This window comes from Abramis brama (assembly GCF_963993115.1).
Source record: "Abramis brama genome assembly, chromosome: 21".
Taxonomy (NCBI): Eukaryota; Metazoa; Chordata; class Actinopteri; order Cypriniformes; family Leuciscidae; genus Abramis; species Abramis brama.
This window is the reverse complement of record NC_139983.1, coordinates 14,516,291-14,541,283: the sequence shown is the minus strand read 5'-3', so window position 1 is coordinate 14,541,283 and position 24,993 is coordinate 14,516,291. Positions and strand designations below refer to the sequence as shown.

At 38.1% G+C, this 24,993-nt stretch overlaps 1 protein-coding gene across 1 annotated transcript; it reads left to right on the top strand.

The window, feature by feature from the left end:
• The first annotated feature begins 7,497 nt into the window (after window positions 1–7,497).
• Window positions 7,498–24,869, top strand: pnoca (prepronociceptin a). The gene is made up of 3 exons (XM_084097827.1): window positions 7,498–7,585; window positions 20,084–20,236; window positions 22,826–24,869. The coding sequence occupies exons 2-3, from the start codon at window positions 20,114–20,116 to the stop codon at window positions 23,417–23,419; spliced, it is 717 nt and encodes a 238-aa protein (XP_083953953.1). The 5' UTR covers window positions 7,498–7,585; window positions 20,084–20,113; the 3' UTR covers window positions 23,420–24,869.
• The last annotated feature ends 124 nt before the right edge of the window (window positions 24,870–24,993 follow it).

Here is a 24,993-nt window from a genome sequence, read left to right as displayed (position 1 = left end):
TACATAAGTTGTATTGCTAAAAAGCATATTTGCTTCTGATATGATAACTACCACTCGCTGAATAAAAAATGCAATGCAATAAGGTCATCTGATCATTTATAAACAAAATAGTAGGCAGAGTGCCATGTATACTGCACAGTTTTCATTATACTATTCAATTCAGAATAAAATCACATATATACCAACAATCCCAATGATAATCATGTCAAAAATAAGCATATGTACAGCCAATTCTTTTTACAAATACCTCTCTCAGATGAACTGAGTTACATTCTCATGCTACACATTGTTAATCATACTGAAGTGACAACCATGCCAATAGTTTTGCATATTAGTGAATCAAAAAAAGAATTAAATGCCTTTTGTTTTTTCACAAACATACTGGATCTACAAGTGATCACGAGTCAATGAATTCCTTCTGAAATTCCCTGATTGGATCGCAATCTCAAACACCTGCAGAAAGAGAGATAAGCTACTTATCTTCGCAATGTTCCAAACCCCAGCGTTTCCGCGTCCTTTCACATTGGATTACGGGGAAACACATAAAAAATATAATTGCTCATTTACTGTCATAATTACAGCATCGCAGAGCTTGGCAAAGGTTTTCTGCAACATTATTAAATGCAAATCAAAATTGTCAAATGAACTAAAGCAATGATGATATTCATGCTGATATATTTTGTTTCATTGTGCACTAAACTGAAAAAAAAGAGAAAATTACTGGCTTAGTTATTGCTGTTTTCTTTAAATATAGCCTGGAGGTAGCAAAATGTGCCCCTTCGAAAAGTCTGTCATTCCTCCTCAGGGTAATCATAAATGAGCTGCAACTCCTAATGACTATTTAATTAGCAGCTAAAATGACTGAAATAATGAAAGGGATTTTTCATGGCTTGACCGTCAAATTGTTAATGCAAAAAAATGCATTAACTTACACCATTCTATAATGTTTATAAGTTAACATACCACTTGCAGAATCTATAAGATGCTTTTTTCTCTTTTTTTATAATAAAAAAAATCGAATGTTTTACTGCACTGTAAATTGCATAACACATACATGTCCTACACAACAAAATAATAACTACATTTACCCAAATTATCCTGTTACATGTAGCCACTGGAGAACTCAAATGTGCAGAGAATGCTGGGAAACCAAAGAACTTGAAGGACCTTAAAGATTTTTATCAATTTGTATTTGTCTTGAAAAAATAAATATATAATTTAATAATTAAATTGAAATAATAATTGAATACTAAATAAATAATAAATAAAATCAAATGCAATTACAGCTTTATCTGAGGAATGTACAGTGTGCAAACAGATTTAAAGATCTAGAAAACGTGGTCTAACCAAACGTCAAGTTCTCCTCACATGTCTGGCAGCATTTGAGCATCATACAAGCAGTCACATTTGGCAGAAAAGCTCTCTGACTAAATAAATATGTGATTTTGTTGCACAATGGTGATTCATTTTCAAGGAGATTTTGTTTGATGAGTGGCTGCCTTCCATGATGTATCATTGGTGACAACAGTCTGCTGTGATGTTGTATGATTAATTAAATGAGTAGGCTTACTGTGAGCAGTGATATTATAAATATTTAGTTCGACAACATTTTACATGATACACGGTTTCATTATATGGAACCGATCATGTCATTTTGTGTAATATAATCAATGACTGACCTGTCCATGTGACAAATTCTCTTTTATTTTATATCTTTTATTGGTAGAGTTTGCTAAAGCAAGCACCAATATTTTTTCAAAACCTCTAAACCCCAAGTATTAAAATTTGGATCGCAATTCGGCACGCACTATTTGCGGGAACAAATCATGCAGCTAATTCAGAACTTAAAAGAAACAGACTCGTGATTTTCGCTGGTAAGTGATAAAACAGATGAACAAATCCCACTGACTTGCATTGAATGAGAGATTTAACCGTTCCATTTTGTGTCGATCCGGCCCAGCCGATATGGATATATTTCATTGTCCACTGTAGGACTGATTCTGGAGTTCTTTGGAATGTAATACAAATGTGTCAGTCGTTGCATTACGCAAGAGTTTACACTTTACAGACCACATGAGATGTAAATATCAGATATTTCTTTTCATTTTTGAGTTAACTTCACTTAAATAGTGCGCTTGGATAGAAAATGGCCAATCCTGAGTGGCGATGTCACTACACCCATTCTACCAGCAGAATTCCAGGCTGAGACCGGTTTGTAATCATGCCGTGCCGAACCATTCGGCATCCAATCATCATCCAAAGCAGATGCAAACCAACAAATTTCATATACTGGATTATTTTATGCTGGATTTTTTTATTTTAAAATGTCTTTGAACAATTCCTGTTTGTATGTATTGAAACTCCTGTACAATAGGGACTTGTTAGTCAGTGTGATTAATCATCCTTAGGCCATGTAGAGTCCAAATATACTGTAACCCCATCTGTTTATTGAGCATTGATAATCAGTTGGTAATGTATTCAGATGGAGTTTGCTGTGGTGATTCACAGTGAGTATAGCTGTCTAATGCCTGCTGGTGGCAAAGCGTAAGTCAACCAATGTTAGTCTTCCGTCTGGAGCCGGCTTTAGTGCACATGCTGTTGCCCCGATCTCAAGCTCTCACTGTCTCTCAGTTTCTAAAGCACTAAGCATGGTCATTAAACACCAACATGGTCACTTTCCTGTGTAAATGTACAACGGTTGACTTGGTCAGAGTGTCCAAAAACCCATATATAAGGACATCATACGACCATGAGAAAGAGGATTTAATGTTTGACAACAGTATAGTCAAGCTATTTACTCGTGTTGGAAAACATGTTTTTGACATCTTGTTAAATACGCTTGAGCTGAGGCAAGCATAACAGATACTATTTTTCTTAATTGAGGAACTATGCGACAACAATGAATACCTAAACAATGTTTTTAATTTGTTGGCTTCTTTAAGATGCTGCAAATGCCCTTTGGCAATGACACCCCTATATAAATATCATGAGATGTTTTTTCAATTAAGTTTCAACATGAAGCTCATACTCTTTGATTGACAACCACTCCAAAACCATTTTACTCTTTTGCAGTTTGCCCTTGGCGTTAGAAATTGATATGACGTTGTTATACTTCGGTTATGCTAAGCGACAAGGGCAAATTGGAGCTGTCTCAAACTTTCTAATAGTTCCACTTCATACATGCATCCTAAAAATAGCTGGTCTAGACACTCAACGACAAACTGATTCCACAAATAACATCACCTAAATATGAAACAATCACATTCATGGATACTATACATGGAATTTAAAGGGATAGTTCACCCTAAAATGAAAATTAAGTCATAAATTACTCACCCTGGTCCCATGCAACATGTGTTCTGGGGGTACATGATATTTAATGTATTATTTAACTGAAAACCTGACCTTCAGTGCACAGCTACGTGCATGTTCATGTGACGCAGTTCACTCAAGATGAACAAAAACGCGACATGAAATACAACGCCTAGAAATCGCCCCAAAAAAGTATCCGTGTACTTTCTTCACTGAGTAATATGGACCGGAACTACGTTTGAAATACTATCATTCTTTGATACTTTTGCATTCTTTGAAGCTTGATGCTGGTCGCTATTCACTGCCATTACATGGACAAGCGCAAGTGGGACATTTTAAAAAAATTCTCCTTTTGTGGTCCATAAAAGAAAGAAGGGCATATGGCATTAGAACAACACCAGGGTGAGTAAATTATGACTTTTTATAATTTTATAAAACTCTGCATTTGCTAAATGTTTCATTTATTTTTATACACTTTTATACAAAGCAACATGCTCTCAAGCTGCACATTTTTACAGTATGTGTGTCTGGGAATCAAACCCACGACATTGGCGTTGCTAGCACCATTCTCTACCTGTGCTCAACAGGAACAATTTAACCTTTGAAGAACACTGAAGTTGATAATGTTCTTCAAAGGTATTTAGGGATCATTTGGTAAAAATTATTGGCCAGAAAAAGTATAATTAAGATGATTAAGATGTAAGATGATACATTTGTATCTATTATTTGTAAAGTATGCCATTTACAGTTACAATTGTTACAAAAGTTAACAAAAGAACAAAAGAACTGAACAAAGGAATAAATTACTGCAAAAGCGTATACATCTGGTAAACACTGAATGTTCATTCTTTGGTATCAGAGTACTTGTTAAGAAAATATGTCATTTAAATCCCACTCACTGTTTCAGGCATTTTAAAGAGCTAATTTGATAACAGTGTTCATGATTCTGAGCATAAGCTATTTAGGTTTGTTATTGTGTGAATTTACAGCCTTGTTCTGTTCTGGTTTACTTTTGCTTTATTTGCTTTGAAGCCCCCCCAAAAGTTTAGTACATCTTTATCTCTTCTTGGTAGTAAAAAATATAAAGTAATCCGTTAACGTCATATAGGAATAATCCTGTGGGATTCTAGCAGTGCAGTGCAGCTCTATTAATCAAACTGATTGCACATGATGCATCTCTGTTCTCTCACATGTTTTAATGATACTGGGGATTTCTTGGGCCCTTGATTGATTGCATTCATTTTTATCAATGACTCTGAATTTGGTTGAAACAACTTGGTAATGTTTACTTTACAATCAAGCTGATGATGCCAGGAAGAAAATACAGCTGTACAAGGACCTTTGGGAGGGTTTCTGAAATTGCACTGTTCTGACATTGCCAGTGTTGAGTCTTCAGACACAAGTTTGTTATATCATTATGAAACTGACAGATCTAACAAAGCACACTGCCATCACCAACACGGGAATCTGATACGTTGTGGCACGTTCCGTGTGAATATGTTGTACTTTTGTGTCTCATTAATTTTTAAAGCCCTAGAGGCACAAATCCAAATGTTTTTTTGATGTGAGACCTATTAGATATATTTGATAAACTACTATCTACAAAAGTAAAATTAACCTAGCATGAAAAGTAACTAGTTTTAAACACATTAAATGTCCTCCATTAAAACTGCAATTTGGGCCTTTGCCTGTATCAAACAAATAAAATCATGCAATGCAATTTTGACAATCTACTGAACTCATATCCAATCAACTGTAGTAAAACATATTTATAACAATTCATTTTAATTACCAAAAACATATTATTTAGCTGTATCTCACATTTTTCACAACTGTATTACCACATTATTTTCCGTATTAGAGAACAAAAATTAAACATTTCAAAATGTGACGTGACGCTCAAGAATTAGCATAATTTGGAAAGACAAGTAAATACCAATATTTGTACAAATTTAGAAAATGAGATTGTTGACTACATTTGTTAAACTCAACCATTCAACCAGGTAACTCAAACTATTACATAAAAATGACTGTATTCAATATTTTTCTTTAATTTATGGGACATAAGTTTATCAATATCTGCAGCCCAACATTTTGTTATATAGACTTGTAACTCTGTCACCCATTCTGAAACCTTTTTAAATTTAGTTTATTTATGTTTGATGTTACTTTTCAAGCACTAATTAATAGAGGATGCCAAGTGATGACACCAATTATCAGATCACTGGGGAAAAAAACACTTAAATCAGGTTGAATATTCTGCTGAGGGATTTTTTAAGGCTTTCCTTTGCTTTTCCACTGCATTGAGTGGGACTTGGACTTCTCTAATATGCACATTTTATCTTCCATGCATCATGCCCCGAGTCCAAAACACAATAATCAGCAACCAGTGCAGATCCAAAGCAATAGTTCTGCCCATTGTAGACTCACCCTAGAGCTGATCCCCAGAACATCTCGCAAAATGCTTTCTGCTCTCTCAGCATGAGTTTCTTCTCTGGCTCCATTTCCTCAGCATGGTGACACGCTGAAGCCAGACCAGTGAACACAACTCATCCTATAACACACTTATCAGATCTCCCCACTCCATGCTATCATGCTGAGAGCTACAATGATACATCATTTGGGCCAGAAGCCCTTCTTAGCATCACGAGATGGTCATCTCAGCGAGAGGCTGTTTTTACCATCACCATAATTAGAGGTTCTCTATACCTGCCCAAGGACAAACACATGACTGTTTAAACTCACTTTGTAAGATCTGGCTTAAGCAGCTGTGGAGGCCACAGCTGGGAGGGCCAATTTTCTGATCCTTTCACCTGTGGACAGAGTGCTGGCCTGTTCTGATTTGGGTGTTTTGGACTTGCTAGACAAGACTGGGTTTCAATTCACAAGCGACTTACTGTTAGAAAAGCAATCTCAACACTTTCGAGTCCTTACATTGTTTTTTGGATTTTGTGGTATCACCATGAAATAGTTTTATTTTAAAACTGCCATTCATTGTGAGACTATGCTAAGGAGCTTTCGCTATCCGTCGGGCACATTTATCTACAGGCCATTTCTCACCTCAGTACTCCATTATTGGAGATGTCTTAAACAAAGATTGATTTTTTTTTTTTACTTGTTCAGGGGACGTTGTGTTTAGTATATAGTTTGTAAATCTCAATCTCAAATCTCAAATGAGAATAAATATTAGAATGATTGGACAATATAAAGAATGTAAAAATGCCCAATTTTGATTTTTTATAACTGCAAATTACATTTTATTTCACTTTCTGTCAATCAATTCTGGGTGATGTGATAGTGGTCTTTTTTTCTTTCTTTTTTTTTGTCTATAAGCTATAAGATTAAAAAAAAAGATTACAGAAATCTCAATCATAATTAAAAAGAAACTTCCCCAAAGAAAAAGATTTCTTTAACATCTCAACTGTTTTCCCAATACAGAAATGAAGAACAAATGCTTATGCCTGTTCATTTTTCTCCTGCCTCTTCTAGGGTCTCAAACTGTGCCCAGATCTGCCAAGACAAGATAGATTTCAGTATAATCCCAAATATTTCTCATCTATTCTTTGAAGGACAAACAATCTGAACTACTGTTTCAATTATTATTGTAAACATTGCAATCAATAATTTTCAAATGTATCTGTATACAAAAAGACCTATTCATTCTATAAAAAAACAAGTCATTGGGTCTGTTTGGTTTAACCTCCATCATTTCCATCGTTTACCCTCAAATTCATAGTGTTTATTGCTTGATCAGTATTCATTAAAAAATTAAGACTGCAAATGAGATATTGAAAACAGCGCAGATTGAAGTTTAATCCATTTCAATGCCAATGGTTACGCTTTATGCACAGCTCCCAAAGCATCATTGTCTTGGAGCATCACTTCATCAGAGCAGCACAGAGGATGAATGGACAGAGGACATGCTGTGAATGAGTGTACGAGTATTCTGGGAAAATGTTTTGCTTATATTTTTAGTTTTCTAGCTTGTTCTGAGAGACTGCAATCCTTGACGTAGAAGATAGGTCTTGACGTCCACCCATCCCAATACGCAAGACAGTCTTCTGTGTCCTCTCTCTCTCTCTCTCTCTCTCACATACACACTTGTAAAACAGGGGGTTAGGGGTTGGACCACAGGGAGGGGTGTGTCTCTATAAAACGACCGAGCAACAGCATCCTCTTAGGAAACAAACAGAAGCAGGCATTAGGAGAATATAACCGCCTTCAGTTTCAGCAGATCTGCTCAGGACAGGTGCCTGAACCGCACACAGCTCAGGTAGGCTGACAGAGGGGGAGAAACACTTTAGATTCACATCAGTTTACTCAGGCCACTTTGCACGAATCTGATTGCTGATTATTTGAAATTTAGAGTGTGCAATTCGAGTAAAGAAATGTTTGTTAAACTTGGACGTTAAAGGGATAGTTCACATTTACTCTATTACTTTCTTTCTGTGTTAAATTTTGTTTGGACCCCAACGTATAATATCTTCTTTTGAAAGAAAGTCATACAGGTTTTGAACAACATGGGATTGTAATAGATGATATTATCCTTTCTGGGTGATATATCCCATCAGATCAGTAGTTTATTGCATAATCGTAGTTAACCACGTGCAAGATATTTTATATTTTTTCCCCATAATTTACTGAAATAAAGCATAAAATTATACATAAAAAATATGGTTTATAGCATGTTGTGTCTTCTGTATTCTGTCTTGTGAATGACAGGGACGTATTTTTCACTTTGCTCTCACAATTATGTCATTGATTTGTCCATAGTGAAATCAATGCATCTCTTTACAGGGCATAATCCAGGCTTCTATACACTTCATTTAACTTTAGGGAGAAATTTACTGTACTCTGAGGTGTTCGATTCAGCTGAGAGGGAATATCGGCAGTTTTGTGAAATATTTTTGAAAACAAGCTGACTTTTGGTGCGGCAAAATGCCCAGCACCTGCTCCGTTCATGGGCCATTACCATGCAATTTTCTACTATCTGTGGCCAGTGCCTATAAATGTCTTATCTGCTGGATTTAGTTTGGATTTAGTGCTCAGGTTACAAAAATTAAGAGTGACATAAATAGTTTGTTGATTTCACATGAGGTCATAATGAATTAGCCTTTAAAGATTGTGATGCATTGGATGTAATTCTGCCTTGGATGATTTAAAAGGTAACTTTCTGATGTTGCAACAGATCATTTCATACCTAACTTGTTCTAAACCACAGAGTGTCACTAAAAGATCAGAGCTGAGTTTGCAAGAATTGTGGCTATGATCATAAAACATTTTTTTTTTTTAAACGTGTTAATACTGTTTATTGTATAACAAAAACCTGGCTGAATTACAACTCAAAAGAGTTTTGAAAAAGATTAAGTGCCATTGATTCCTTCTATGCAAATTCCTAATGTTGTATGTTGGATTTTATTAGAATAATGCCAATCGTTTCAGTACTTCTTAAAAAAAAAAAAAAAACTATGTAAAGAAAAATCCACATGATGATTAATAGAAAATTTTCACAAGTATGATACACTCTCAGAAAAAAAGGTTCAAAAGCTGTTACAGTGGCAGTACCTAATTCACACCTTCATAGCCTATTTACCCCTTAAGAATGCATATTAGTACCTTAAAGGTACATATCAGTACGTGTACTAGTACCTTTTAAAAAGGTACCGCCCCAGTGACAGCTTTTGTGCCTTTTTTCTAAGATTGTAGAAAAATCATTGAGGGAAAGTGCTGCTATGATGGCAAATTTATCAGCTCGTCGGAAACTCATGCCACAAATTTAGCCACTGTGAAATTGACTCCTGATTAGCTATCCTAGTGGTACTTTAAATATCCTGATGCAAAAAAAGCATAATCAAAAGCATAAAAGAAAAATATATAAGCATAATCACTAGAAATATTTAGCTTTATTATAAATATTTAATATAAAGCTTTATAATAAACATGAACATTTTTTGACATGAATATATATCTATCGGACTATGTTGAATTATATTGTTTAGTTGTTGTTTTTTTAAGATATTTTACAGTGGTCAGCCAGTTCAAAATAGTAGCTATACAGGATATTAGACACTGGCTGGAGAAAAGGAAGGCTTTGTTTGAAGATGGATGTGCAGTACAGCAGTGTGATGTGACTCAGATCTATGCTTCATTCTTACAATACAATCATGAAAATAGGTGTTAAATGCTATAGTAAGAGTACAAACCTGAAAGTAATATCACATATACATTTTTTCAAATTCCAAACAGTTTATCTGCCATCTAGACTAATATGTCTGTTTGATGCTATGAAATGCACTGGAGTGAGAGACTGCACTGCAGGATGATAATTCATCAAGGAGTTCCTCTGCCCTTAACTTGAGTTTAACAACTGCATTCAATACCGCAGATGAAACAATTACTTTTGCATCACAAGCATGAAAACAACCTTAAGCTTTTTTGATTAGATAATCTATCTGTATATCGTGGGTGTCAATGACTGCTGTTTAAGTGTGGTGAATCCTTCTATTCCAGTTAATAATTATTTCTTATAAGAAATTTTTTTTTAGTTGTGGTTATTGGGGCAATTTGGCATTTAATTTGTGCCTGCGTTGATCTGCTTGTGAGTTTGTAGGTGTATACACAAATGTTTGTCTTTGACCTTCATGGGCTGCAGTGGCCCTGCTGAGACATACAGGTGAACAAAGTGCACTACACTCTATTATTTTCTGTCTCATTTCCTTTCATCTTACCTCTCTGTGTCGTGCGTGTTTGCCACTGATGTGAGCTCCTGCTACAACAAACTGTGCAATTTCGGCAATCCTATAAGATCATTACAAATCACACTGTACGACATGGAACTAATAAACTTGGGTACGTCATGTATGTAGACTGTACGATGGTGACACCTATTGAATCGTAGGCTATGACGCAAGTTAGTATAGTTGAATAAAACGTCATCAGCATGCGCTAGTGGTAAATAAATAGAGAAAGATGAATCGCACTTTGGCAATTGAGGTTTTTATGAGCCCTAAAAAAGAGGAGGAAGCAAAAGAGGAGAATATGGATGCGGTCAATGCTAGGAAAAAGAGGCCAAATTGGCATGCCACTTTTGTAAATGGAGCTTGAGGTACGTAGTTTTACGTTTTAGCGCCAGGTCAAGTTGATCAATACGCCATTTCATGTTGCATTTTTATTGGCTAGTCAGTAGACATATGTCGTAGAAGCAAACACACTGTGAGATGATCATGCTAAATTTCTGACACTGTCATAAAATTATCGCAGGCTATCTTTGGTCGCAAGACCGTGACAACGGTCGTCTTTGAACCTCTCTCACTGTATGACGTAGAAAACACCATTTAGAAGCCACAACCACAGAAATCGCCACGATTGGTCATCTTTCGTCTGGGACAGCCCGAAATCGCACAATGTGTACAGGGCATTAGAGTTTCAGAAGAGATCTCAAACTGTGCTCAGATTGGCCAAGATACCAAACATCAGAGATCAAAATACAAACCCAAACATCTCTCATCAGATTCTTCTAAAACCAAATCATATCTGTCTGTACTGTCGTCCACCTTCATTTTATAGCTCTATACACTCTCACTGTACGTCAACAATTGTCTCTTTTTTATTTCTCCTAAGGATTTTAAGGAGAAACATAAATTATCCTTAAGCCTAACTGAGACTCACCTTTAAGTCTCCTGAGCTATGTAAGAGCAACGTATTAGCAATAAAATGTTCCTCAGGGGTGTTGCTGCATCACTGGTCATTTCATTGACATTCATTATGTTTACAGCCAATAATAATGACACCTGTTGGATCAACTACTATTGGATACTAATGGCTCTTGGGTTAATACTGGATTCGTAATAATGGTCATTGATTTCTTCTTTTTTAACTGATCTATAGCATCATGCTTGAAGGAAATTGAGGTCATTAATTCAAACCAGGTACAGCTGTTAGCGTCATATAGTGCTCAATGGTGTTTTAAGCCCCCAATGGCTCCTTAGAGGCAGCTAACCCTACCCTCAACCTTAAACCTACCCATCCCCTCGCTGCCTGGAAGGCGCTATTGGGGGCTTAAAATACCAAACACCTCATAGGGTCGCCACCTCAATGGCCAGCCCATTATGATCATATATCACTATTTATTTCCTTAGGTTATGGTGTTAGTTTTGTGTCATACATACATAATGTAAATGTTATGGACCAGTTTCACAGACAGCGCTTAGATTAAGCCAGGATTAGGCCTTAGGTCAATTAAGGCATTTAAGTAGCTTTTATTAACGTGCCTTATAAAAAACATAAATGGTGTGCATCTTGAGACAAAACAATGCCAGTGACATATTTTAAGCTTTCATTTAAAACAGCTCAAACATGCATTTTAGTCTAGGACTAGCCTTGTCTATGAAACCGGGGGTATATGTGATCCTAATTACGTGTTAGTCAGCTCACAGACCCCTTGCAGGAATTTCTTTCCAGCTTTCCATCTGCAGTTGCACAATTCTGGTCTAATTAGACACAGCATTGAACCTCGCATCTCCGCCACTGAGAACCCCTCTGGTATTTAGCTTTGATTATGACGCGTTTGATTGAGAAATGGGCTGTGCAAAACTAACCCCATTTACTTCTGGAGTTTAATTGAGCCAGTGAGTGTCTTTAACCAATATATTCAAAAATCTCAGGAGGTAACGCATCTGAAATGATGGACAATATCTCCAAGAGAGTAGCAACTGGTGATGGAGACAGGAAATGAAGCAGAACATGGAATTCTTTCCACTTGCTTTGTTTACTGGACAACGTCTGATATTTCTCATCATGGTATTTATGAGCATCAATGACAGAAATGCTGCAGTGTACTCGTTAGAATCCATTAATTCATTGTGTCTTTCCTCTTATCTGATCAGAATGTGGAAAAGAAGCTAACATAATTGAAGGTGTATTAGAATATGAAGAAAGAACACATTAAAAGCTTATGGACTAAATGTTTACACAGCTGAGATAAAGTTGCTCGGAGGAGGCTGAGTGCCTGCACCAGATTCTATGTAAAAACACGATTCCGCATGAAAACCATAAAATATGTAGATCTGATCCATCTCAGTCCATAGAATCAGAGACAGATCTGATTGTGTACATGGGCAGACAAACATGACGCAACAGCGTGTATCACATAGACACGAACAATAACCAACAAGGGACTGAACTGAACGGGGATAATATATACACAAAGTAAACGAGGGAACTAACTAGACACAGGTGGATGAAGGTTAACTAATCAGGGACTAACAAGAACAGGTGCAGACAAGACAGAACATAATTGTGACATTACGCACCCCCCCCCCCCCCCCCTTCGAAAAGGCGTATCCTCGCGCCGTGATAACAGAAGTAAAAAAAACAGAAAAAGGGCGGAGGTTTCGGTGGAGGGCTTGGAGCTAGGAGCTAGGATGAACTGGACCCTGGGGGCGTCGGCCACGGGGACCATGGTGGCGCAGATGGGGGGGAGGAGCCAGGGTGGAGTCCAGACAGAGGGGGTGGACAGAACCCTGGAGCCGATCAGCAGAGGCGGAACCATGGTGAGAGGTGGAGGAACCGGTGGAACTGAGCAGACCATGACGACACCGTAGACCCGGAAGATGGGAGCTGAGCCGCTGACCTGCGGGACTGAGGTGATGACGTGGGGACAGATGACCGGGGTGACGATGTGGTGAGGGAGGCCGATGGGGAGGTCAGAGGAAGGGAGGAGTCTAGGGGTGCAGGGTGAGGGCGCAGCCCGAATCCCAGAAGTCCGTAGCTGCCGCTGGGCGTCGATCGCTGAAGGCCGACCTGGAGTGTCGAGTGAGCCCAGCGGAGCTTCCGGGCAGACGGACTGCGGAGGCGATGAAGGAGTGGTGGGTTGAGGTGAGGGCAACGGGCTGACAGGACGAGGTGGTGGTGTGGGCCTGGAGGCCCGAGGTGTAGCCGGGGACTCTGCCTTTAGCCGAGCTGGTGGCCGGGGAGCCCGAGGTGCGGAGGATGAGCTGCGCGGAGTGAGCAGCGGTGGCAGAGCCAAGGAGCTACACGACACCAGTGGTGCCAACGGATCCAGGGGGCTGGTCGTGACCAGCGATGTTGACGGGATAAGGATGACAGGCAGGGATGCGGACGGAAAACTTCCGGACGGGACCGGCGAAGAAGATGACGATGTGAAGGTGGGGACTTGGGTGGGAATAGGATCCGCGGACCACAGGTCTATTAGGTTGTAGTCCACTCCTGGCTCTGCGATGGACTGACCCGCCTGCGTCGACTCCGGGGCTGGTTCAGGAACGACCTCGGTGTGCGCCTCAGGCTCGCTGGCTGTGAGGGAGAGGTCACCATTCTGGCCAGGTAACCCAGATAGGGCCTGCTCTCCGGGCAGAGGAGAAGCTGCAGCGTGGGTGAGTCCATCAAGTTCATCTTTGTTTGGTCGGTTATTCTGTCACGCTTTGGCTGATGAAGCAGACAGACAAAGCTTGATTCCAAAAATATAACAAAGCTTTAATGGACACAGGCAGGTGAACAGGATGCAACAGCGTGTATCACATAGACACGAACAATAACCGACAAGGGACTGAACTGAACGGGGAGAATATATACACGGTAAACGAGGGAACTAACTAGGTGGATAAAGGTTAACTAATCAGGGACAAGCAAGAACAAGACAGAACATAGTTGTGACACTGATGCTGCTTTTGTTCTGTAAATTAAAATAAAATGCAGCAGCAAAACACTGAAACTTTGCTGTTGTAATGATAGGGTATATATTTAATTATTTATAAATTATAATTAGATACATTTATTTGTAATTTCATATTTTCATTCATCATTTCACATTTCTATGAGAGCCCATATCAGAGCGAAAAATACGACAGTTTTAAAATAAGAAATAAAGCAACACTGAGATATAAAGTCATATTGCAAGATATAAAGTCTCAGTGAGAAATAAACTATAAAGTCACATTATGCTATTTAATGTCACAATTTCGAGAAATTAAGTCACAATTAAGAGAAATGGTTGCAATTGTGAGAGATAAAATCATATTGCGAGAAATAAAGATTCAAATATGACAAATAAAGTTGCAATCGTGAGCTGTAAAGTGACACTGTGCCAAATAAAGTTGCAATTATGAAAAATCAATTAGAATTACAATAAATAAAGGCGCAATTCTGTGATATAAAATAACATTGTGACTGAGATATATAAAGTCTGAACTGTGAAAAAATATGAAGTCACAATTGTCAGATATAAAATCGCAATTCACTTTTTTCATTTGTTAATTCTTTTTTTACTTTGAAGCAGAAACAGGCTTTCATCTTTCAATAATGTCATATTTAAAACATTCATTTATTTATACCACTCTAAAAAACACAGGGTTAAAAACAACGCAATTTGGGTAAATATAGGACAGAAATTGTTGGGCTAATTTTACCCAGCAAATTTGGTTGTTTATTAAACCCAACAATGGGTTGATTTTATTATTTAATTTTAAATATAATACTCGCTTATTTTTACTTCAAACAAGAATGAGTGATTACAGATTAAGTTAAATTATCTAAACTTTTGTAAAGTACTCAACACAACCACTGGTTTGTATAACTTCCTTTATTTTCGATATAGCATAGGCCTATTATATTTTAGCCTACAGTAAAGTATGTAACGTTAGTATGTAGGCTATACAATATTTCCTATATTTAAAATAATTTAACAAACATTAGAAGTAAAAACAAAAACAAAAAAACAATTCGAGGTAACTCACGTGTAATCGACCAGTCTCTGTTATCCCGTTTCCACCGTAACGACACTGCCTGTCTCTCGTGGCGGAGTTGGTATCGGGTTCGGCGGGGGAACTGCTAACTTCAGACCGCCGCCCGCCCAGCGTTTCACTCCTCATAGCCGAAATATGCTGACTGACTCCATAACTTGTCCATAAACAAACAGTGAACAGCTCTGAGGACACATTTAACATTCAAAGTAATTAGATTTAGTATATCTTTATTAGGCTACGAATAAAATCATTTATTTTATGCAAGGCACTGGCGTTTCCATCAAGCGAAAACACCGATGCCACACTCGTTTAGATGACTCACATCGCATCCCTGTATGTTGCTTTGCATAAAATTAAATATTTTACAGCACAGTAGGCTACAATTTTATAAATAAAATAAAACGTAGCCTACACAAACCTGTATTTTACCGAAGAAATGCACCAGTTCGATGTCACTGAGAACTACGGTACTCTCTGCAGAGGATGCAAAAAGCCCGCGATAAATAACTCAACCGCTGAGTTGTTACGTTTGACTCAGGAGCATAGGCTAACACAAAAACTACCAAGATGCTGAAAAAATAAACCCCAAACACAGGCTAAACCCAAGATTTTTTTAGAGTGCAATTGTAAGTAATTCTGAGTAAACGCATTTATGCCTCCTCTGTGCAGCATTAAACAATTTTAAATTAATCTTATTTTGGTATAAGTGCCACTCCAGCTGCAGATGGCAGACAATGTCACAAATCATGCACTGCTACTGCAGAAAAGATCACTATTTCCTTTTCAAAACAGAAAAGCTTTCTTATGATATAAAGCACTGTTTCTCAAACTGTACCAATTTCCTCCCACTTAGTCAATGAGAGATTGTTCTTTCCTTTGGGTATATGAGATAATTCCAAAGGTCAGGAGTTAAATCACTGTGTCTATCTTGGTTAAGTCTTTTTTATTACATAATTGAGTTAGTTAATTACATTTTGAAGGTCTGCCAAGCTCTGCATCCCACATGTATGTATAGGTCTGTAAAAACTGCAGTGAAATTAAGAACTTCTGGGGCACTTGAGGTGCACAGAAAAGCTTGTCCTGGTAATCTAAATTCAAATGAGAAACTTCAACAAGAATAAATAACTGCTGAAGAGAAATACTGTAGTTGCAACAAACAATCTTCACTTGAAATATCACCTCTAAACAATGCTGCACTCTGGCCAGAATCCATTTAGGTGCGTCATCTTGTAGTTCCCGAGAAGAGGAAAAAAAATAAATTAGCTAAAGGGGGTGGTGAAAATCAATATCTAGTTCATTCTCCCCTACATAAAGTTGTGTAATTCACTCACACACTTATAATTATGTGTCTTTCCTGTCTGTTGCTCGTACAGTGACCAAATTCAATAAAACTCAGTGACTTACACCTTTGCTTTTGTTCCTGGTGACACCTTCAGTACAAGTGTAATGCAGGTGAAATTGATTTATCTTGAAGTTGCTTTTGAAGCAACTAAACAACTGATGGTTTGGCGGTCAGTGCTGTCAATGCTGAAATGTATAGGCTACATTCTCATCTGTGCTTTATTTGCTTGAGCAGGAAGCCACAGAGGTTATTATTCTTAAAGCGCTTACATGCTGAAGCTTTATATCCTTTCTATTGTTTAGAATAATGTGGTGACTGCTTAACCAGCATGCATCACGGCGGCTCAAATCCTCCTACTCTTCTCTATTCTGCTCCCATTACGCCACAAACACTAATTCTAGCTTCAATTACTACAGATGATGAGTTTTGCTAATGAAGTACATGCAAATGCTAAGTCTGTCTCAAATTCAATCAAAAAGTACCTTTAAATATAGTTTATTAACATCACACATATGACACATTTTTACATCTTAATCTAGTTTAGATTATGTGAGTGATAAAGTACATTCAGACAGTCATTATCAAAAAATAATCTTACCCTGAAGGGGATTATTTTGCAATAATGACCTTCTGACTGTACATTATTCTGCTCATTACATGGCTAATTGCCAAATAAACAAATAAATTGATCATTAAATACTGAACTGAGTTGAAATTATTGTATTAATGTATCTAAAGCTTCCATAAAGAAAACAGTCCATTAAAACTTATTAAACAAAGTCGCCCAGCAACCAACTAAACACTGCAAAAATATAACAGAATTATTTTATAATAAATTAATCTGCAATCAAGTTTTTTTTATATGGACTAGGTAACATATTTAGCTCTAATGTGACATTCTAAGCTCAGGGGGTCTTATTCCAGTTCTTCAAAAACAATGCTTTCATTTTCTAACTGGGGACTCTTGAGCTAGCCAGATTTCAAAGGGTTTATGCTCACCAATACCATTCTAAAGTTGAGTCTGAAAGTTTAAGAAGTTAATACTTTTATTCAGCAAGGATGCATTAAATGTCACAACTGGTGGTTGTAGATAGGCACACGACGATGAAGATGAATGTCAAAGTAAAGTTTTTAATCCAAAAGGCAAACACAGATCAAGGCAGGAATAGCGCAACCACACGTATACATCGAGACCGGACAAAACTCAAATGAAACACAAGGACTTAAATACACAGATCAAATAATGTAACTAATGATGAACAGCTGAACAGAATGACTAAATCAAATTAATAACTATGGTGACAAACTAAGGCGGTAAAACGGCAAACAAAGTCCAAACAACATATAACCCTGACAGTACGCCCCATCCCGAAGAGGCGCGACCTCGCTGGAGGACGGGAAACCAGGAGGACTGAAGACTGAGAAAACCTGGGTGGAGCCAGGGAGAAGCCCGGAGCAGGGGAAGCCAGGTGGAATCCCAGAGTCCAGGCAAGATGGAGATCCACTACGGCGGCGAAGGAGGGAGGAGCCATGGCGGGGATTTCCTTGGCGACGACTGACAATGAACTGATGGTGGTGGAGCGCTGGGTGCAGACGGAGAGCTGATGTTCCGGTGCGATACCATAGGGTTCGGAGGCCGTGGCGAAGCTGTAGCGACGACCCCCCGAGGTGGAACTGGGATACCGGAGGGCTGAGGTTGAACTGGAGCGACTGAGGTCTGAGGCGAAGCCGGAGGTAGGTCGGAGCCAGACGGAGCTGTAGGGATGGAGAGACAGAGCACAGCAGACGTCTCGTAGGTCCGTGGCGTAGTCATGTCGACGTCTACCCAAGGCGAAGCCGGCAGGCCGAGGGAGCCCAGTGGAGCCAGGGGGGGGAGACGCGAAGGTGGAGGAGTCAGGGCGACGGGCTGAAGAGGAGTGACGGGATCAGCGGCTGGAGGCGGAGCCAGGGGATCCACTCAACCAGGGGTAGGTGGCTCACAGAAGACCCGAGGTGAATCCAGATCACTGTGAGGAGGCTGAGGAGGAACAGAGGGGCTGTCGGGAGACAGCGGAGTCTGGGTAGAAGGACTGGTTGAGGTTTTGAGAGGAAGTGGGAGAGGGAGGCTGTGGGATCCATAGATTTGAATCTGAAGCGTCTGATTCGGGTGGGATCAGGGAATCCTCCTCTCCAAAGTAAAAACAACAGTCTGCGGTGGGCTCAGGCTTCGTGTCATCTCACATGATGGTGTCTGGCTGGACTCTGGGTTGGGAGTGGGGCTGGTGTCCTCTTCGGGGCTGACGACAAAATCCAGTCCATTTTGCACCAGCACCCACTCCAAATAGGTAGGGTCGTCCTCACTCCCACCGTTCGCTGGGAGGCGTGCCTTCGCCTGCTCACTCAGGCTGGCATGGAAAAAGATGCCGTGCGAGTCATCGTCATAGTACGATGGCCAGATCTAAAAAGTCCTGGGTATAATCCGCCAGCGAACGGTCCATCTGCTCCAGGCAAAACAGTCTTATTGCAGGCAAAGCCATGGTGAGGGGGAAAATTAAAGAAAAAATACTAATAAAAAAAAACAACCAACAAAACATATTTTCTTGGTCCAGTCTTCTGTCACAACTGGTGGTTGTAGATAGGCACACGACGATGAAGATGTAAAGAAGTAAAGATGATGAAGAAGTAAAGTTTTTAATAGATAATCCCAAAGGGAAACACAGACACAAGAATAGGACAACCACATGTATACATAGACAAGACCAGACAAAACTCAAATGACACATGGACATAAATACACAGATCAAACAAGGTAACTAATGATGAACAGCTGAACAGAATGACAAAGTAAAATTAGTAACTATGGTGACAAACCAAGACGGAAAATGGCGAACAAAGTCCAAACAACATAGAACCCTGACTTAAATTGATCAAGTCAAGTCACCTTCATTTATATACAGATTATCAGTAATAAACAGGAAAATAACAGAATCAGTTATAAAAATTCAAGTGACAGTGAATACTTTTATATGTTATAAATATTTTTGTTCCAAATAAATGCTATTCTTTTGAACTTTCTATTCATCAAAGAATCCTGAAAAAGGTTTTCCACAAAAATATTAGGCAGCACAACTGTTCAACATTGATAATAATAAGCAATGTTTCTTAAGAATCAAATCAGCATATTTGAATGATTTTTAGATCATGTGACACTGAGGACTGGAGTAATGGTGCTGAAAATTCAGCTTTGATCATTATTATTAATTATTATTATTAATTATTATTAATTTTAAAATAGCATTTAAAATGAATGCTATTTTAAAATTTATTAAAATAGATACCAGTTAAAACTACCAGTTATTTTAAATTGTAATATTTAACAATATTACTGTTTTTACCGTATTTTTATCAAATAAATGCAGCCTTGAACTTCTTTCAGAAACATAAAAAAATCTTACAGACACTACCCAAACTTTTGAATGTTGTATATAAACATAATTCTGAAGTTATTCAGGCTATTTTTATTACATTTGAGTTTATTAGATTTGAGTCACAAAAGATAGTGCTAATGATGCTTGAACAATCAGAGGAATTCCAGGAAAGTCTTTGGTTTAACTAATGTATATACTGTTGTGCCAAGTTTTGTTTCTGTAACTTATTTTCTCTCTCGCACCATCATCTCTTTTCTCTACAGACTGCACTTCAGCTGTTCTCACACTCCGTGATGAAGACTCCACTGTGGACGCTGCTGTTGCTTGGACTGTGTAACCCAGCATGGTGTGACTGCCAGAGGGATTGCCTGTTCTGCAGCCAAAAACTGCCTAATGAATATGCCTTCAACAATTTGGTAATTCCCTACAGTTGTCATCACTTCCCGTATAGAATATCACAAATGATATCTCTTAAATATCTCTCTTAGACAGCAATAAGATTAAATGGAAAGCATTTGGAAGAATTTTGAATCTTCAGGAAAAAATGATCTCACATATTTCTTGTCTCACTTTCAGAAAAGATATCAATGTCACAGATTGTGTTCACATACAAACTGTCTGTAATCAGATATTTAATAAGAGCTCAAATTGTATTCTTATTAAATCCTCCCAAAACTAAATCATCCATGTTAATTTTAATAGCTTTATGCTCTTATAGGTTACTATACGACAATAATTGTCTTCTTTGTTTCTATTTTAATTTTTTCTTCAAATGAGAAATGTACAAAGTTGATCCCCAAATAAGACACAATTAATTCTCATGCATTCTCAGACTATAACAGAAGAAAAAAAAATCCCATACACATTTACATTCAACGATTTATCCAAGACATAGCCTATCTAAACCGGAATATCATAGAGACCACTCAAAACACCCTACAAACCACAAAAGTAACGTGCTAAAGCACCTTAGGAACCACTCAAAAGTCAGAGGCATATTTCTTCAGAATATAAGTTTTCTTTGTTACTCTTCCCAGATCTTCTACAGTTTCGTTCATCTTATTTAATTTTTCTGTAGGCCTACTGTTCAAGATCTTTGGCCTCAACTGTATCGAATTTCCCCAAGACTCTAATTATAATGATCATAACAGCGGAATGTGGCTGTGCACTGCAGCTGATTATAGCTCCGAGGAGAGGAGGACACTGTCTGATTCATGTCAATAAGACGCATTTGCGGGGGCAGAAGTGCTAATTTGGTTAAAGATGGACCTTTGACTCAAAACAGCTGGGGTGATTCAGTTATCATGTTGTGTAATTAAGTAGAAACACAATAACATAATTTGGCAAGGCTGCTTACGGAAACTGATTGGGCTGAGTAGCCCTCCATCGTTACGTAGGCTCTCCCTGAGGTGTTTTTTAATTCATTTTCAGCATGAATGACCACATTTTTCTCTCTGTCTCTCTCCCTCTTTCTGGTCACTAACAAACTCCCTCGAAGCCAGACTTTTAAATCGAATAGGTTAATTGATTGCACAGGATTAAAAGAGCTCGCACTCCTCCCACTTTTTAAAGTTTTAAAATATATTTTATATATAAAATATATTTATATATATTTTACATATTCATATTAAAATATGCGAGGGTCGTGACTCGTGATCATAGCATAGACTGTAAAAAAAGGTCGTGACTCGTGACTTTAGTTGCTCAGAACACCATTTTAGCTGAATGGGAGACCATCTTAAAGGGATAGTTCACCCAAAAATGAAAATTTTCTCATTACTTACTCACCCTCAAGTTGTTCCAAACCTGTATGAGTTTCTTTCTTATGTTGAGAACAAAAGAAAATATTTTAAAGAATTTTGTTAACCAGACAGTTGACGGCACCCATGGGCTGCGTCTGAAAACTTCGGCAAAGACTTTGCCTGAGCACGAAGGTTCCTCACGAAACTGATTTCGGACAGACTTCTGAGGAAACGTAACGGTTTAATGATCTACAGCAAAATAGAGCGAGTTTTGTTGAAAATTAAGTGAATATTTATTTGACTACAATAGTAATTTCTCGACCCACAACTTTCAGAAGCCATCTTTATTTTTCTAGCTCAACTGTCACAGAATGGAAAGCACAGGATTGTGGGATATTAAGGCAGCAATGGATACATAGATGCTGCCTTCAAAAATCGATCAGATGAAGGTATCTCAGGAGATACAGCATTTATCAGTTTTTGGATGCAGCCATGGATTTCCATGGTATTTTTTTCCCTACTATAAGTCAATGGCTACCGTCAGCGTCCACTGTTTGATTACCAGCATTTTTCAAAATATCTTCTTTTGTGTTCAACAGAAGAAAGAAACTCATACAGGTTGAGGGTGAGTAAGTAATGATAAAATTTTCATTTCTGTCAAGACCACTACCGTCAAATACGATTGACAATTAGCATACAGTTTGGATTGGCGGTATGGTTCTGTTCTGGGCAACTCCCTGTGCATCCATGCAACCTAGCATGGATAAGAGCAGGGAGAGCAGCAATAAATCCCCCTTGGGGTAAACAGAACAGAACCAACATGAATGTTTGCAAATATATTTAATTCAAGATTTTAAAGTACAACATAATTTGAGAATTTATTCTGATTCAAGGGGAATCAGAATGTCAAATCCTGACTGGGCGAGAGGAGGAGCTGGGAATGGAGGAGGGTAATTAGCTCCTGAGAAACGCGATAACTGCTGATAATACTGAAGGAGCTTATATATGTATACGGTGATAGGCCTCGTATTCCTATTGGTAGATGTGGATCAGCTAATGCGAGCTTGACTAACGTGACCTGCCAGAACTAACGCTATGCTTGATTTTTGGGTGAACTCTCCCTTTAAATCAGCTAAGACCAGTCAATGGATAAATTGTGTTGAAAATAACTTTACAGACATTCTTCACCTCTGAGTGTGTCTGTGTTATTAAAGTATATTGATGTTGGAATGTGTGTGTGTGTTTGTGTGTGTCTTCTTTCAGGTGTGTCTGGTAGAGTGTCATGGTAAACTTTCTCCAGGCGACACCTGGGAGATGTGTCGCAGGACCATTGTGGAGCAGAAACCAAAAGCTTCATTATCGGTTGGAGGTGCCATGCTGAAAAGAGCAGATGAAGAGGTGGACACCTCTCTGCCTGTGGACCAAGATGATGGGGAGTTTTCTGAAACCCTCCAGAGGTTTGACCACATAACACGGGCTTTGGAAATGGATGATCAGGACCGAGATATGCAGCTAAGTAAAAAATACAAGTTCCTGCAACTACAGTCGGCACAGGAATCTGAGGAAGAGCGAGATGGAGCCAACGAGATTGAAGGTGACGAGGAAGAAAAAGCTGCCATCCACCTAATCAAACGCTTTGGAGGCTTCCTCAAAAACAAGTATGGCTACAGAAAGTTCATGGATCCTGGCAGGTCTTTGCAAAAGAGATATGGGGGTTTCATAGGCGTCCGCAAATCCGCTCGCAAATGGAACAACCAGAAGCGTTTTAGCGAGTTCCTCAAGCAGTATTTGGGCATGAGTACTCGAGCTAGCGAGTTTAATAGTATGTCTGCTGATGTCACCCAACAGAACGAGTAAGCTTTGATCTTCGAAGCGAATAAACTTACCCAGCAAATCATTTGTTATGCTCATTCGAAAGATATCATGCACTGTTCTCCTCAAACACAAAAAGCTCTCATAGTGCCACAGGGTTAGATGTGCATTTACTCATTAAAGCATCTAATCTGTGTCAAACAAAGCTAACAATAAGTAACATTAGCTAGAAGTTTGAAGAAAACTCTTCAGATTCAATTCGAGACATCTAAAGTTTGCATATGATTGGTATTGTATATGAAGGCTCCTGTAGTATACATTGTACAAAGACCATTTAAAAACTTTACTAGATTCAAATCCATCTCCTCTACAACACTGCCACCTATTGGTCAATGAGAATTCCCATAATGAAAACTCCAAATTAAGGCGAGATATCGGGTGATTAGGCTACTAGGCACAAAATAGAACGATTAAAGGAATAGTTCACCAAAAATTTAAAAAACAATTGTCATGATGACACTCAATATTATGTCGTTTTGAGCTCCAAAATCACCATTAAAATCTCATGAACCTGTGAGAAACAGATTTTAAGTAGGTTTTTAATTATCACTTATCACCTAATTTTTGCTTTCAAATCTCAAATCAAACCAATCTCAGTCACGAACCAATTATGTTTGGGAAGTGATAACAGATTAATTGTCTGTTCTTAGCATTAAATATATTAGGCTTACTTCAGAAGTAATATGGATTAATTTTCTGTCACTTTTTGTCATTTTTGGAGCTAAATGGGCTGTATAAATAACAAATTTGCTTTCAACCAAAAAAACATCCTGATCTGAGCGTAATGTGAATCGTATGAAAATTAAGGCTATGTTTTTAAGGAAAAAAAAAAGTAAGCATGAAGATCCAGCCCTAACTCATAAACATAAGCATCACTCGGCTTAAACAGTACAAATGTGAATGTACCAATTAATTCGAACTTGCCACCAATTTGCCAAAACATAAAATAGTTACGAATTGCCATGAGATTGTATTGGGAAAATAGCAGCTTGAACAATCTCCCTTTAGTGTTTTAAGGAAGAAAGAAAATAAAATGGGTTCTGTGTTGGTAATTGATGATATAATTGTCATTTGTGGGTAAACTATCCCTCTAAGGGGATTAAGGAAAGCTAATCTGTGTTTACTGTCTGTGTTTAAATAAATAAAGCCAGATTCCAGCAAAGACTCATCACTGTAATATGCCAATACAAACATAACAAATTCTGTCATGCACAGTTTGCTTCCTCATAAAAGAGTGGGAAACCAAAAGCTTTCATTTTATTTTTATTTTTAAGCTGTCAAAGTTTATTTGAATTTGTGCATATGAAATGATGTATTTTATGCAAACATCGCCAAGTCATGCTTTCCCCTTTATTCCGAAGATAAAAATCAGATGTTCCCTACATGAACTGTACATAGTAAAACTGAACTGTCAATAAAATAGTTTACTATTTTCTGTGGCTTGTCATGCAGCAAATGATTGTGTCCTGAAGTATTTTGTTCATCATTAATTTAAGTCTAAGACAATGTAATATTTTCTACCTGTTCACCTTATTGCAAACTGAAAGCACCCCACCTTT

Coding starts and splice junctions, on each gene's coding strand:
- pnoca (XM_084097827.1), top strand. CDS start 20,114: ATGAAGACTCCACTGTGGACGCTGCTGTTGCTTGGACTGTGTAACCCA. Junction 20,237..22,825: donor AATATGCCTTCAACAATTTG/GTAATTCCCTAC, acceptor GTCTTCTTTCAG/GTGTGTCTGGTAGAGTGTCA.